Source organism: Cricetulus griseus, chromosome 4 (genome assembly GCF_003668045.3).
Source record: "Cricetulus griseus strain 17A/GY chromosome 4, alternate assembly CriGri-PICRH-1.0, whole genome shotgun sequence".
Classification (NCBI taxonomy): Eukaryota; Metazoa; Chordata; class Mammalia; order Rodentia; family Cricetidae; genus Cricetulus; species Cricetulus griseus.
This window is the reverse complement of record NC_048597.1, coordinates 177,783,287-177,796,164: the sequence shown is the minus strand read 5'-3', so window position 1 is coordinate 177,796,164 and position 12,878 is coordinate 177,783,287. Positions and strand designations below refer to the sequence as shown.

General features: G+C 46.7%; 1 protein-coding gene across 1 annotated transcript in view; it reads right to left on the bottom strand.

Annotated features, from left to right (window-relative positions):
* Dapk2 (death associated protein kinase 2) overlaps nt 1-12,013 on the bottom strand; it is a 94,019-nt gene extending 82,006 nt beyond the window's left edge. The window contains exon 1 of the mRNA XM_035444446.1: nt 11,922-12,013. Within this exon, the coding sequence (XP_035300337.1) occupies nt 11,922-12,013 (92 nt within the window). The remainder of the gene's footprint in view (nt 1-11,921) is intronic.
* Between the last annotated feature and the right edge of the window lie 865 nt (nt 12,014-12,878).

Here is a 12,878-nt window from a genome sequence, read left to right as displayed (position 1 = left end):
GGACAATCAAGATCAAAGGCCCCCGGCAGAGGGAAAAAACTGTTCAGTCCATCCAGCTCTTCAAAACAACTTGGCTGCCTTTACAGGGCAAAGTATCTGTGGCCACTTGCTGGGCACTTCACACCCAACGAATTATGCCCTTTAAATCTGAGGCAAGGACAGAAAAGGTGCTACACTGAAAGTGCTCCAAGCAGGTAGCTCACGGCTCACAGAGGCACAGGATGCATGGTTTGGAGATCAGAGTTAGCTGTTCTGCTTGGTTTTGGTGGTAGTGGTGGTTTTGTGTGTGTGTGTGTGTGTGTGTGTGTGTGTGTGTATACATGGAGGTCAGAGGGTCAGTAGTAAGACATGTTCCTCGGGGGCTCTCCACCTTACATGGCAAATACTTTATTGACTGAGTTATCTCCCTAGCCTCAGAACTGGCTTTCTTTTAAGGAAAAAATTCAAAGTACCTCTGAATCTACAAAAGAAGTCACCGGGTGTGGTGGCACATGCCTGTAATCTTGGTATTCAGGAGACAGAAGCAGAAGAATCACAAATTTAAAGCCAGCCTGGCCTTAAATACTGTGAGACACTGCCTCAAAAATAAAAGATACAGCCAGGCAGTGGTGATACACACCTTTAATCCCAGGATTCAGGAGGCAGAGGCAGACAGATCTCTGAGTTTGAGGCCAGCCTGGTGCACAGAGTGAGTTCCAGAACAGCCAAGACTACACAGAGAAACCCTGTCTCAAAAAAAAAAAAAAAATGTAGTATCCACTTGGGGAAAGGTTGTAGTAACAGGCTCAATTGCCCAAATGTGAAGGGAAGGACCATCCATCTCCCTTGGGTGGTAAGTAAAAGATGCTAACAGCCGCATGGCACAGTCACATGAGCAGAGGTGTCTGTTGCCCACCTAGTAGCCATTTCCTTCTCTGTGCAGAAACTCCTCTCAGCACCTCTAATCATGGCATGAAACTCAGCTGACCTGCAGCCATCTCAGAGATGATGGGCAGATTCAAATTTGGACCTTGGTGCCTGCCTAACTTAGGTCACAGAGGATGGGTAGCCTTGTCTCCAAGAAGGTGGTCCAGCTCTGAGAGCCTGACTGTGGAGGAGAAAGCACTCCCTTGGGGGTCTTGGAAGGGCTAGATCAGGCAACTAGACTTCCTGGTGCTGCCATGAAATGGAATGCTCTTTTAAGAAGATTTATTTTTATTGTATGCATATACTCAAATGCCTGCATGCATGTATGTGCCCATGTGCATGCCTGATACATGTGGAAGCCAGAGGAGGGTGTCTGATCCCCCTGGAACTGGAGTTAAAGGCAGTTGTAAGTCACTAAGTGGCACTGGAAACCAAATCCACGTTCTCTTCAAGAGCAACAGTACTCTTAACTGCTGAGCCATCTGCCCAGAACACACCCACACCACCGCTACCATTGCCGCCACTGCCTTCATTTATGAGGGTCTCACTATGTAGCCCTGGCTTGCTTGAAACTCACTGTGTAGACCAGGCTGGCCTCAAACTCACGAGAATTGCCAGCCTCTGCCTCTCAACTGCTGGGATTAAAGTCATGTGCCAGCTGGCCAGGAGTGTCCATTTTTATTTGGACATTGGATGTTAAAGGATGGGGCTTCCAAAAGGATGGAAACATGGAGGACTTGTATTGCACATGTGGGGTTTTAACAGCCCTGTGAATTAACGACCATCCAGGACACATAAACACAGCTTACAAAAGGGCCAAGCTGCTCCCATCAAACATTTCACAATGTCTGAGCCACGACCAGATGTGGATTTGGTAATTCTAGAGCTCGAGAGTAACTGCTAGGATGGGCCTTCGGGCTCTGGTCCTGGGCTATCCTCCCGCTTGGGTCTCAGCTGCTCTCAGCCCAGGCACCTCCAAGTCACAGAATGGTAGGAATGCCACACTACCCAGAAAGAACCACATTGATCATGGTCTCCTCTCTGCTTGCAGCCTCACCCTAAAGTGCTAAGCATAAGTGACCTAAAGACACAAGGTCATTTCGTCACACTCCAGGCCCTGTGCTCAGCCTACTAGAGTCCAGAAGCTCAGAACTCCAGATTAGGGTACCAGAGCCTCAGGTTAGTTGTTGTCATGGGGGTATGACAGGAAGCTATCCCAGGCATGGAAATGGATTGGGCCCATATCAAGGGGACTCTCAGCAGCTACCTAGGAGCTTACAAAAGGCACTGATCAATCTTCTTCCCTGCTCTCTGGAGGGACCTGAGGGTCACAGGCAGGAAGAAAACACTAGGCAACTTGGTACCTGAAAGGGAGTGCTGGACCAGAGTCAGGGGACATTGGCAAACCCTAGCTCTGACTCTTGGTGGCTAGTTGGTTAAGTTCTCTAAGCCTCTGTTTCTCAACTATAAAAGGGAAGAATTCACAGCACCCCAAGGGCTACAAGGATTAGGGCAGGCCATGGGGCCCTGTGCCTAGAGCAGAGTGGGGTCTAGAGAGGATCGTTCCTGGTGCCCAAATCTCATTCCCTTCTTCTTGCCTCAGCCACTCACCTGGGCAGTTCTGCAATGCAGCTTCTTCTATGAGCCCTGAACACCTGGGGGCCCTGTATGGGCAGTGAGAGGGACAGTAGAGCAGGGGCCCCCAGGTCACCCCTCTTCCCCTTTCACAGAGACATGTTTATACACTGGTTCCTTCCCCTCCTCGGCTGTCCACTTTAACGAGTTCTGCTGTGTAAACAGTCAGCACTATTGAAGAGGAACAGGGGCAGGCGTATTTTTCTCAACAAAGGGCCAAATGGTAAATATTTGAGGCACTGAGGACCAAAAGGCAGAATCCAGATGACTATCTGGATATTATATAACACAGGAGAAAGCAAAATTTCTATAAGTTTTTAAATGATGTAATTCGACATACACTAAGTAATTGAGGACTTTTTAAAAATAATATTGTTACCTGTACCCAGACAGAAATGGAGGTACAGGTAACATTTTGCTTGCTTAAGTTTCTAATTTGGAGTTCTCTAGCATCAAATCCACTGAAAAAGCTCACTTGTAAAACCTATGCTAGCTGGGAAGGGGGGCTCTCTCAAACCTTTAATCCCAGCATACAAGAGGCAGAGGCAGGTAGATCTCTGAGTTCTAGGCAGGCCTGAATATATATATAATATGCTCCAGGGCCTACCACACAAAGGTCAATTCAGATTTTTCAGATGGGGCTGTAATTTTCTGTCCCCCGGACTAGACAATGTGGAATAAAGTTCTTAGGTTTGAGGGGCTATCCAAGTCTACATTGGGACTGGACAATGTAAGGAGACTGGAGGCTGTGGCTGTTTCTCTGTGGGAGGCCCTGGATGCTGCAGGGCCCACAGAACCTCTCACCTGCACTGCTTATATTTAGGAGCCCTGGGTGATTTGCTGCAGGTGAGCTGACAGGGAGCCTCAGAACCCTCACTCTGGTTTCTCCAGTAAGGGAGAGAATGAGGTCCCCCTGTTTTCCTTTTAAAAGTGCCCTGCCTCCAGCACCCACCTCCCAATGGCACTCTGTGTGCATGCTTCCAAGCAAAGCTGTCCTAGTTGCTCATACAAGCAGAGACAAAGAAGACCCCAGGACTGGCATCCTGGGCTCCCTGAGGAACACACATTCCTTCTACAGCTTGGGGAGGTAGCACCTCCCCATCTATACGGAGAACTCCGCTCCTACTCCTAGTCCTCAGCAGCCTGCATCAGTGCAGTACCTTGCTTTCATCATATATGAAACAAAGATGATTGCATGTGCCAACTACCTTGCGATGGCTAGAATTTCACATCATCCATGCAAATGTAATGAAATGAAACAAATACTTTGGGGGGAAAGTAAAGAAACAAAGACAATAAAGTTTAAGGTTAAGGAGAAAGCAAACAAGGTTTTAACTACTTGAAATTCCCAATGGAAAAATCTTAACATACCTTCACAAACTCTTTAACTATTGCGCACACACACACACACACACACACTCACACACACACACATCAATGAGTGAGTTCTGGCAAAGCCACAAGGAGATGTGTGAGACATTGAACTCTCCTTATTATTTCTCCTTTCAACCTTTAAGCAAATCAGATGTAACTCTTGCCTTGGTATGCCACCTCTGGGAACACACCCAACAGAAATAATGCCAAGAGAGGCCAGTGAACAAAGGAGTTCACAGAAACACTCATTTTTTAGCATTAGAAAAAAAGAGAAACAGTCATTAAGAATGTTTATATAGGAGAAGAGAATGGAGTTAACTGATCTATGCTTAATTTTTAAAAGACCAGTGTTTAAAAATACCAGTGTCACACAAGGCAAACAACAAATCGAGAACTGTTCAAGATTTAAAATGATAAGAGAGCTGTGACAATGACATGCTACACATAACCCTGTACTGAGTCTTGTAAGTAGGGAGGAAAACTACAAGGAACACTAACGGGGTGGCAGGTCGCTCAGCTGGTAAAGTGCTTGTTAGCATACTCAATGTCCTGGCTTCCATCCCCTGGGCCACATAAGCCTGGCATCCTGTAGTCCCACCACTTTGGACGCAATAGAGGCAGAAAGACCAGAAAGTCAGTCACCCTCAGCTACAATAGTGAGTTCAAGGCTAGCCTGGGCTATATGAGATCTTACATCAAGGGGGAGGGGACATAATTAGGATAAAAGTAACTGCTTATAGTGTTAAATAATGGTGATAAAAGAGAATGCCAATGTCCTTAGGAAATACATGATGAAGTATCATGGGATGGAGCGGCATTATGTCTGCAACTTCTCTCAAATGGCTCAAAAACAATGATGGGCAGAAATGTATGAACCCATAGACACAGGGCAAAAAAAAGAGAGAAGGCAGGGCAAGAAGGAAAAAAGGAGGAGGGATGAAAATACGTTAAAAGTTGGGATATCGGGCTGGAGAGATGACTCAGAGGTTAAGAGTACCGACTGCTCTTCCAGAGGTCCTGAGTTCAATTCCCAGCAACCACATGGTGGCTCACAACCATCATCCCTAATGAGGTGCCCTCTTCTGGTGTGCAGATTTACATGGAAGCAGAATGTTGTATAAATAAATAAAACCTTTAAAAAATAGAAAAAAATGTTGGGATATCTATGGCCAGCAAGATGGCTCAGCAAGTAAAGGCACTTATCACCTGATACAGACAGTTTCTCAAGAGCAGAGTCCAATCCCTGAGACCCATGTGGTGGAAGGAAAGAGCCAATTTCTGCAAGTTGTCCTGACTTCCACACACTGTGATGTGAGTACGTCCTCCTCTCCCACACACATATGCATAAATAAGTGAATAAAATTGTAACAAAAAATAGCTTTTAAAAATTGAAATAGTGGCACAGCCCTTTAATCCCAGCACATGGGAGGCAGAATCAGAAGATGCTCTGAGTTCGAGGTCAGCCTGGTCTACAGAGTGAGTTCTAGGACAGCTAGGGCTACACAGAGAAACCCTGTCTCAGAAACAAAACAAAACAGCAACAACAACAACAAAAACTGAGATAGGAGCTAGAGAGATATATCAGCAGTTAAGAGCACTTACTGTTCTTTCAGAAGACCAGAGTTTGATTCCCAGCACCTACAACAGGTATCTAGTTCACAACTGCCTGTAACTCCAGTTCCAGGAAATCCAACTCTCTCTTCTTGTTTTTACAGATACAGGCAAGCATGCGTGCACACTCGCGCGAGCACACACACACACACACACACACACACACACACACACACACACACAAATAAATGAGTCTTTTAATTTTGGAGGATATCTAGGTGAAAGTTCATAGAAGCCCATTATTTTTACAATATTTTTTCTATTTCATTTGAATTTAGTATAGGAACTCTGGGTACACAAAAAAAGGTATAATTTTTTTTTTAATGAGTAAGACACACACACACATAAACTCTACACACTCACAATAAACAAATAGGATGTAAGGCACACCCATAAATCCTGGGTAGATGATGATGGCTTCAATGACCCCCTCAGGAGAAGCTTTTAGGTTCTCACAATTCAGACTGGGCTCCATGAGGCCCTCCCATCAGAGGGAACAATTTGCATGTATGCTGAGCTTCCCACTGACTGAAGATGGCTCCCTCCATGGAGCCACTTTGTTTGAGTGGCTTTGTGCTTTGTTTCCCTCACAATGGGTGATGAACAGGCCTCCCTCGCTCCCTTGTCCACGACTTCTGTCATCCAGGGCTCTCTGCAGGCAGCTCTGGCCTTTTGCCCTTTTGCTTTTTTACCCAAGCCCAGGCCCACCATTCCTGAGTCCTGACAGAGTCCTCCCTTTAGAGATCCCTCCCCTTACCACCAACTCTGAGACTCAATTGTGAAAAGGGGCCTCTCCCAAAGTGGTAGCCTTCTTCTCTGAACTCCTGGTGCATGTTTTTGTGGTCCCTCCATTAGCACATGATCTAGTCCGTGGCTCATTTCATCTGTTTTTGAGGTTACCCTTGGACCCAAATTGAGCCTTAAGCTCTATGGGCCAGAACTGAGGCCCAACAGAAAATAGGCACCTGAGATGACACCTGAAACACAGATGGGGACCCATAAATCTACACACACACTCCTTTAGAAGCCACTGGCTTACAGTCTACAGCACAGCTACAGCCCAGAAGGCTGGCTTCCTTCATGCTAATTCCAAGCATGTCTAGTCTATGCTAGGCCCAGGAAGCTCAGACCCACAACATGGTGGCAAGAAGCCACTGCACTCTAGCGTGCTATTTCACATTCATCTGGCTCACAATGGCCTCCAACCTTCAGAAGGTCTGACCTTGATCTGATGCATAAGCCAAGAGCTCCAAGAGACCCCTGGCATGGGCAAGCCCCCACCATAGTCTACTGTCGTGATGGCAGGACCAGAGATAAATGGAAATATGTCACGCTCTTCCTCAGTGTCCATGAGGCTGCTGCTGGCTCCCTTCATCCACCTCTCCTGCTTTTGGTCACTTTTCCTTCCTAAGTTGGGCCAGTTGTGTGGCTAAAAGACTCACATGTTTAAAACAACAACAACAACTGTGAAAACTACAGAACAGACTCCCACCAAGGGAACTTGTGGCCTGGTGTGCTCCTCACTCCTCCCTTATGCAATGGGTGGATACATTTGCTCTGCCATTCTGCCCTTCTTGGCCCTCAGCAAGTCTCTTAACAACCTTTACCCTCGCACCCTGAGTCCTGGCTCTACTAGAATAGATGACCTCTAAAAATATCCCCGATCAATTCTTATTAAATTACAGAATCAGGGAGCTAGAGACACAGTTCATCAGTTAGGAACACTTTTTGTTTTTTTTCCTCTTGTAGATGTCCCAGGTTCAGTTCCCAGCACCCACATGGTAGCTCACAACCATTCATAACTCCAGTTACAAGGAAAAACAGCCCCCTCTTCTGACCTCCAGGGGGCGCCAGGCACACACATAAATGTATACTCATACACATAAATAAAATAGATAAATCTAAAAAGAGCATGAGCTTTCCAATGTCCTAGAACAGAGTCCTAGCTTTTCCTGCTTGCTCAGACTGTGTGACTATGAATTTATTCCTCTGCTGTTAAATGGGAACACTGAGTGGGGTGGACTCTAAGCAGGCTGACAAGGACAGGAGATAGCTGACATGTGGCCAGTCACTTCACATTCTCAGAGGCAGGAAATACCAGAAAAAAAAAAAAAAAAAAGTGGCAGAGCAGAGTGAGAGATGGGCTCTGACTAGAGAAAGTCCCTGGTTTTTCAGCCCTGACTTTCTCTGAGGCTTGCTGTGTCACAGTGGAAATTCCCACTTGACTTCTTAGTCCCACAGTTCTGTTCCCTGAGGTAATTACTCAATGCTATGGAAGCTAAGCGTCTTCATCTGCAGGATGGGGATAGTATCTGCATCACACGGTGGGTGGTGTAAGAAGTAAATACAGGGGCTGCCAAGATGGCTCAGTGGATAAAGCCCCCTGCTGCCTGGGCTGACAGGATCCATATCATGGAAGGAGAAACCCCCCCACACACACACACTGTCTTCATATGTATGGACACATACACAGAAAAAAATGTAAGTGAACATTAACGTGGGGCCGGAGAGATGGAGAGATGGCTTCAGATTACAAGCTACTGCTGTTGCAAAGGACCTGAGTTCAGTACCCAGTACTCATAGTGGTACCTCTTGTAACTCCAGCTCCAGGGGATCTGGTCTCCAGCACTCCAGAGGCAGAGGTGGTCAGATCCGGAGGCTAGCCTGGTCTACAAAGCAAGTTCCAGGACAGCTAGGATTCTTACACAGAGAAACCCTATCTCAGGAAGGAAAAAAGAAAAGAAAAAAAAAAAAAAAAAAAAAAGGAAGGAAGGAAGGAAGGAAGGAGTATAATTTTTTTTCATGTGTGTGGATGTTTTGCCTGAATGTATGTCTGTGCAACAAATGCCTGGTGACATGGATGCCAGAAGGGGATATCAAATCCCCTGGAAATGAAGTTACAGAGAGTTATGAGCTGCCAAGTAGGTGTTAGGAATTGAACTCAGGTCTTTTGGAAGAGAAGCCAGTGCTCTTAACCTCTGAGCCATCTCTCCAGCTCCCCAAAAGTAAAAATTTTTAAGAGTGAGGGGACCAGCAAGGGCAAAAACAAGTCAGAAGTGTGGGGGATCTCTAGCCTTAGCTTCAATGTGGTCTGATGCCTAAGATAGGAAACTAGATGGGGACCTAACATCAAAGAGCCCAGCACAAACAAAGGTGAGATAGGCCTAATATCGTGCCTGGCCTCTCCGGAGCTGCCTGCTCCTCTAACTTCTGGCCTCCTTAGCACTTTGAGGAATCTGAACTCCATGCACAAGTAGACACAAAGGAGGAGGGGTGTGTACAGGTGGGGAAAAACACCCCTGGAAAGATGAGAGGGAAGACTCAGAAATAAAAATAGCTGATGATTTGATGCAGATTTGTTTTTTTCTGAGACAGGGTCTCACCAGGTAACTGACCAGCTGGCATCAGCACACAGAGATCCTTCCTTCCTCCCAAGCACTGAGATTAGGGTGTGCACCATACACCTGGCTCTTCGTTTTCAGACACAGGGGTCTTATTATGCTAACATTGGCCCCAAACATCTACTCTCAAAGGCAAACAGAAAAATGAAAAGAAAATAACCACCCTACTGTATATTCTCTCCCATTCTCCTGAAGCATTCAAATAAAGGAAAATGGTTTTCTGTTTGTGGGTCTTTACGTTCCTTCAAGGCTGAGATCCCAAACTAGATTCCCAGTCCCTACCCTCATTCCATCACACACTGGACTAGCCACTCATCTTTGACTCTTGTATATAACAATGGGTTAAATGGGATTCTCTTTATGAGGCCTGCTCCAGTCCCTTGTTCTGTCTCACCGGTAGTTACAAAGGCTGGGAGAGGCCACACTATATAAGCTAGCATTTCTCTAAACACTAGAAACAGCAGACAACCTCCAGCATCATAAGCAGGCTGGAGCCACTCTTGTGTGTACAGACAAGTATCAGTACTCATCGTGGGGAACCAGAGCCCAGAGCAGTAGCCTTTCTCACCAGCCTGAAGGGAGGTGGGATGGTAGGACTTGGAGGAGTTCAGGGAGGGGAAACTGTGGTCAGGATGTAATGTAAGAGAGAATAAACAGAAGAAGGAGAAGGAGAAGGAGAAGGAGAAGGAGAAGAAGAAGAAGAAGAAGAAGAAGAAGAAGAAGAAGAAGAAGAAGAAGAAGAAGAAGAAGAAGAAGAAGAAGGTCTCCCATGATCCTCCCTCAGAGCACTCTGTCCTTTCCCTTCATATCTGACCTGATCATGACTCACCCTCTATAATCCACTTGTTTAGTGCCTCTCTACAAGGATAAATTATAGACTTCAAGAAGAAAGGACACATGTTTTACTTTCCACTGTTTTAGGCAAGGCCTGGCACACAGTAGGTCCTCAATATGTTAAGTGAACAGAATCGGGTGGCAAGAGTAGGACTAGCCTTTTTACAAGCTGAGTGGTTGTAGGCTAAGAGTGACCGTCAATCAGTAGCTAGAGCACCCTGGGCTGGGTCTCCCAGCACCTCCCAACCACAAAGAGACTGTGCAGTTACCCGAAAGCAGCTCTAATCCCAGCCCACTCTAGGGCCCCCTGCAGGACCCATCTCCACCTTGAACCTCAGGTTCAACTGTCAAATGGGGATCCTGGAAGGAAGGACTTTTACTGACCTCCTAGCTCACCTGAGCTCCAGCCAAGTTTGAGCATGTTTGAGCACTCCATGGGTCCCAGGTATCTGAGGACTCTTATCAACCTTTTTTCTAGCCAGCACTTTGGGGAGGGAGGATCCCAGGCTGAGGGACAGGAAGCTTTTACACTTGCAGCAAGAAAGGGCCTGCAAACACGGTTGTCTCCAGTTTCTAACAGCTCATGTCTGTCCAAAGTGGTGTAGAGGCAAGGCAAGGAGGGAATGACACAAAAATTCCCCAGGAACAACCTCTGCATTCTTCTCCAGGTCCCTTGCCCAGCCAACTTCTTGGTTTCTCTGCCCCTCAGACACTAGTCCAGTCCTCACCCTGACCTTACTATCAAGCATGCCTCTAGCCAGGCTGGAGTTCTAGGGACACATATTACCTTGCTCATCATTGTACCCATGGCACAGAACACAGACTAAGGCAAGGACAACAACTCAAACACCTCTAGCGGTTCCCTGCCAGCAGATGCTGCTTCCCAGGTTGTGAGTGGAGCTCAAAGGGCACAAGGACCTGCAGCAAAGAGACCCTGATTTTCCATCCAGAGGCAGGCTCCAGCGGAAGACCCAAAGCCTCTGCCCTCTATCCTTCTTAAATCCCTTTTCTAGGCTCAAGATGAGTGACAGAAGGCTGAGGAGTCCTAGAAGTCTGCAGACAGACAATCACTCCCTACCCAACCAGCCTGCCAGGTCGGTTACCCCCTGACCCATGCCCCACACGCTCCCAGTTCCCTCTCATCTTAGAAGGCTCCCTGGCTTTGTTGTGTTTGCCTTTAAAACAAAGGCTATGGGAATTAGTGCTAATTCAACAGTTCTAGAGAAGGGGAAAGGCTTCCTGTTTTACCTGTCTGGTTCCATGGGCATCTTAAATAGCCTGTGGTTTTGCTCTGCTGAGGTGGAGTGCCTTGGGGAACACATTTGGGTGTGCAAGTGCCTTGCTCACGGGAGGGAGCTAGACAAGTGTGCCTGACAAACTGAGCAAGCAGCTCAGAACGTTGGCTGTTGGCTTCGTTGCTTGCTGTCCTCAGCAACTTTGGGAAACTCTTAAATCCTGCCCCAAAGTCTCCTGCCTGTAGAACCACAGTGAAAGGAATTACTATCCCCTGCATGGTTTGGAGACCAGGATTTGGGGACTGATATTTTGTAACCACTAAATATGAATCATTTTAGAACTGGAAGTCAGGGCAGGCAGCTTCAGAAAAATCTCGCTTCTCCCCTCACAAAATCGTGACTTTGAGATGAGAAAGCTTAGCAGAGCCCTGCTCTGAGCTGAGCAAACAGGACAACTCAGATCCCAGAAACTTCCTGGGGAGGCTGGTAAGGCTGTTACTCAATACAAATCCCTTTTCAGGAGGATTACTTCACCTCCTATTTAGGCTTCAGCTTAAAAAAGAAAAATCCTAGGGAACCACAGAGAATCCCAATGGGACACCAAGAACAAAAACCAACAGGTCAGATGTCCAGACAACCTGGAGAGAAGGCTTTATGGGGGAAAAAAGTGACAGATTTCATGAAGATTTCCCATTGCTGTCAGAGTATATGGAAAACACAGATCCCAGCTGTGCACCTCTTCTACCGTGGTGACATTAGTTCAAGAGAGAGACAAGATTTGCAGAGTCATCCATGAGGATGACTCGGGCCTGTTTTGAAAGCTTCCCAACAGCCTGGGACAAGCCCAGCTTTACAACCTCAACCAGCCAACAGAAGAGTGAGCAGGTCCATCGTACACCACTCCACAGCTCACGCAATTTCTTACCTCCCCAGCTCCTCTCCAATGTCATAAAAATCCTCCACCTTCTGCTGCTTGAACGTCTCCATGTTTGGGCTCCTCATCGAGGCCTGGACCATACAATCCTGAAATGGAAAGAAACCTAAATTTAGTTCAGCCATGCAAATTAACACAAGTGTAAGAGTCTGCAAAACAACCGACTGCAAGGGAGAAAAGAGTTTTAAGTTACCCACAGTCTTGATTCCTTAAGGACAGGTCTGTGTGAGTGGCTCACCTGTGGCTGATGATGTGTAGTGTCCTGGCTGCTTTTATGTCAATGACACAAGCTAGAGACATCTGAGAGGAGGGAACCTCAACTGAGAAAATGCCTCCATAAGATGTGGCTGTAAGACATTTTTTTGTAATTAGTGATTGATGTGGGAGGGCTCAGCCCATTGTAGGTGTTTCCATTCCTGGGCTGGTGGTCCTGGGTTCAATAAGAAAGCAGGCTGAGCAGGCCATGATGAGCAAGCCAGTAAGAAGCACCCCTCCATGGCTTCTGCATCAGCTCCCGCCACCCAGGTTCCTGCCCTGTTTGAGTTCCTGCCCTGACTCCCTTCAGTGATAAACAGGGATGTAGAAGAGTAAGCCAAATAAAACCTTTCCTCCCTAAATTGCTTTTGTCATGGTGTTTCATTACAGCAATAGTAACTCTAAGACATAGTTTTTATTCCTCTCTTAAAATTAATTTTATTTTTATTTACATGTATGTGTCTACATGTGGGTATGTGCATACATGTGCAAGTTCCCAGCAGGCCAGGAGAGGGCATCACATGCCCTGGAGCTGGAGTTACAGGCAGTTGTGAGCCCCTCCATGTGTTCTGGGAACTGGGGTCCTCTGGAAGAGCCATCTCCCCAAACCTATGATTTGATTTCTCTCTCTCTCTCTCTCTCTCTCTCTCTCTCTCTCTCTCTCTCTCCCTTTTCCTGTCTTTTGTTCTTTGA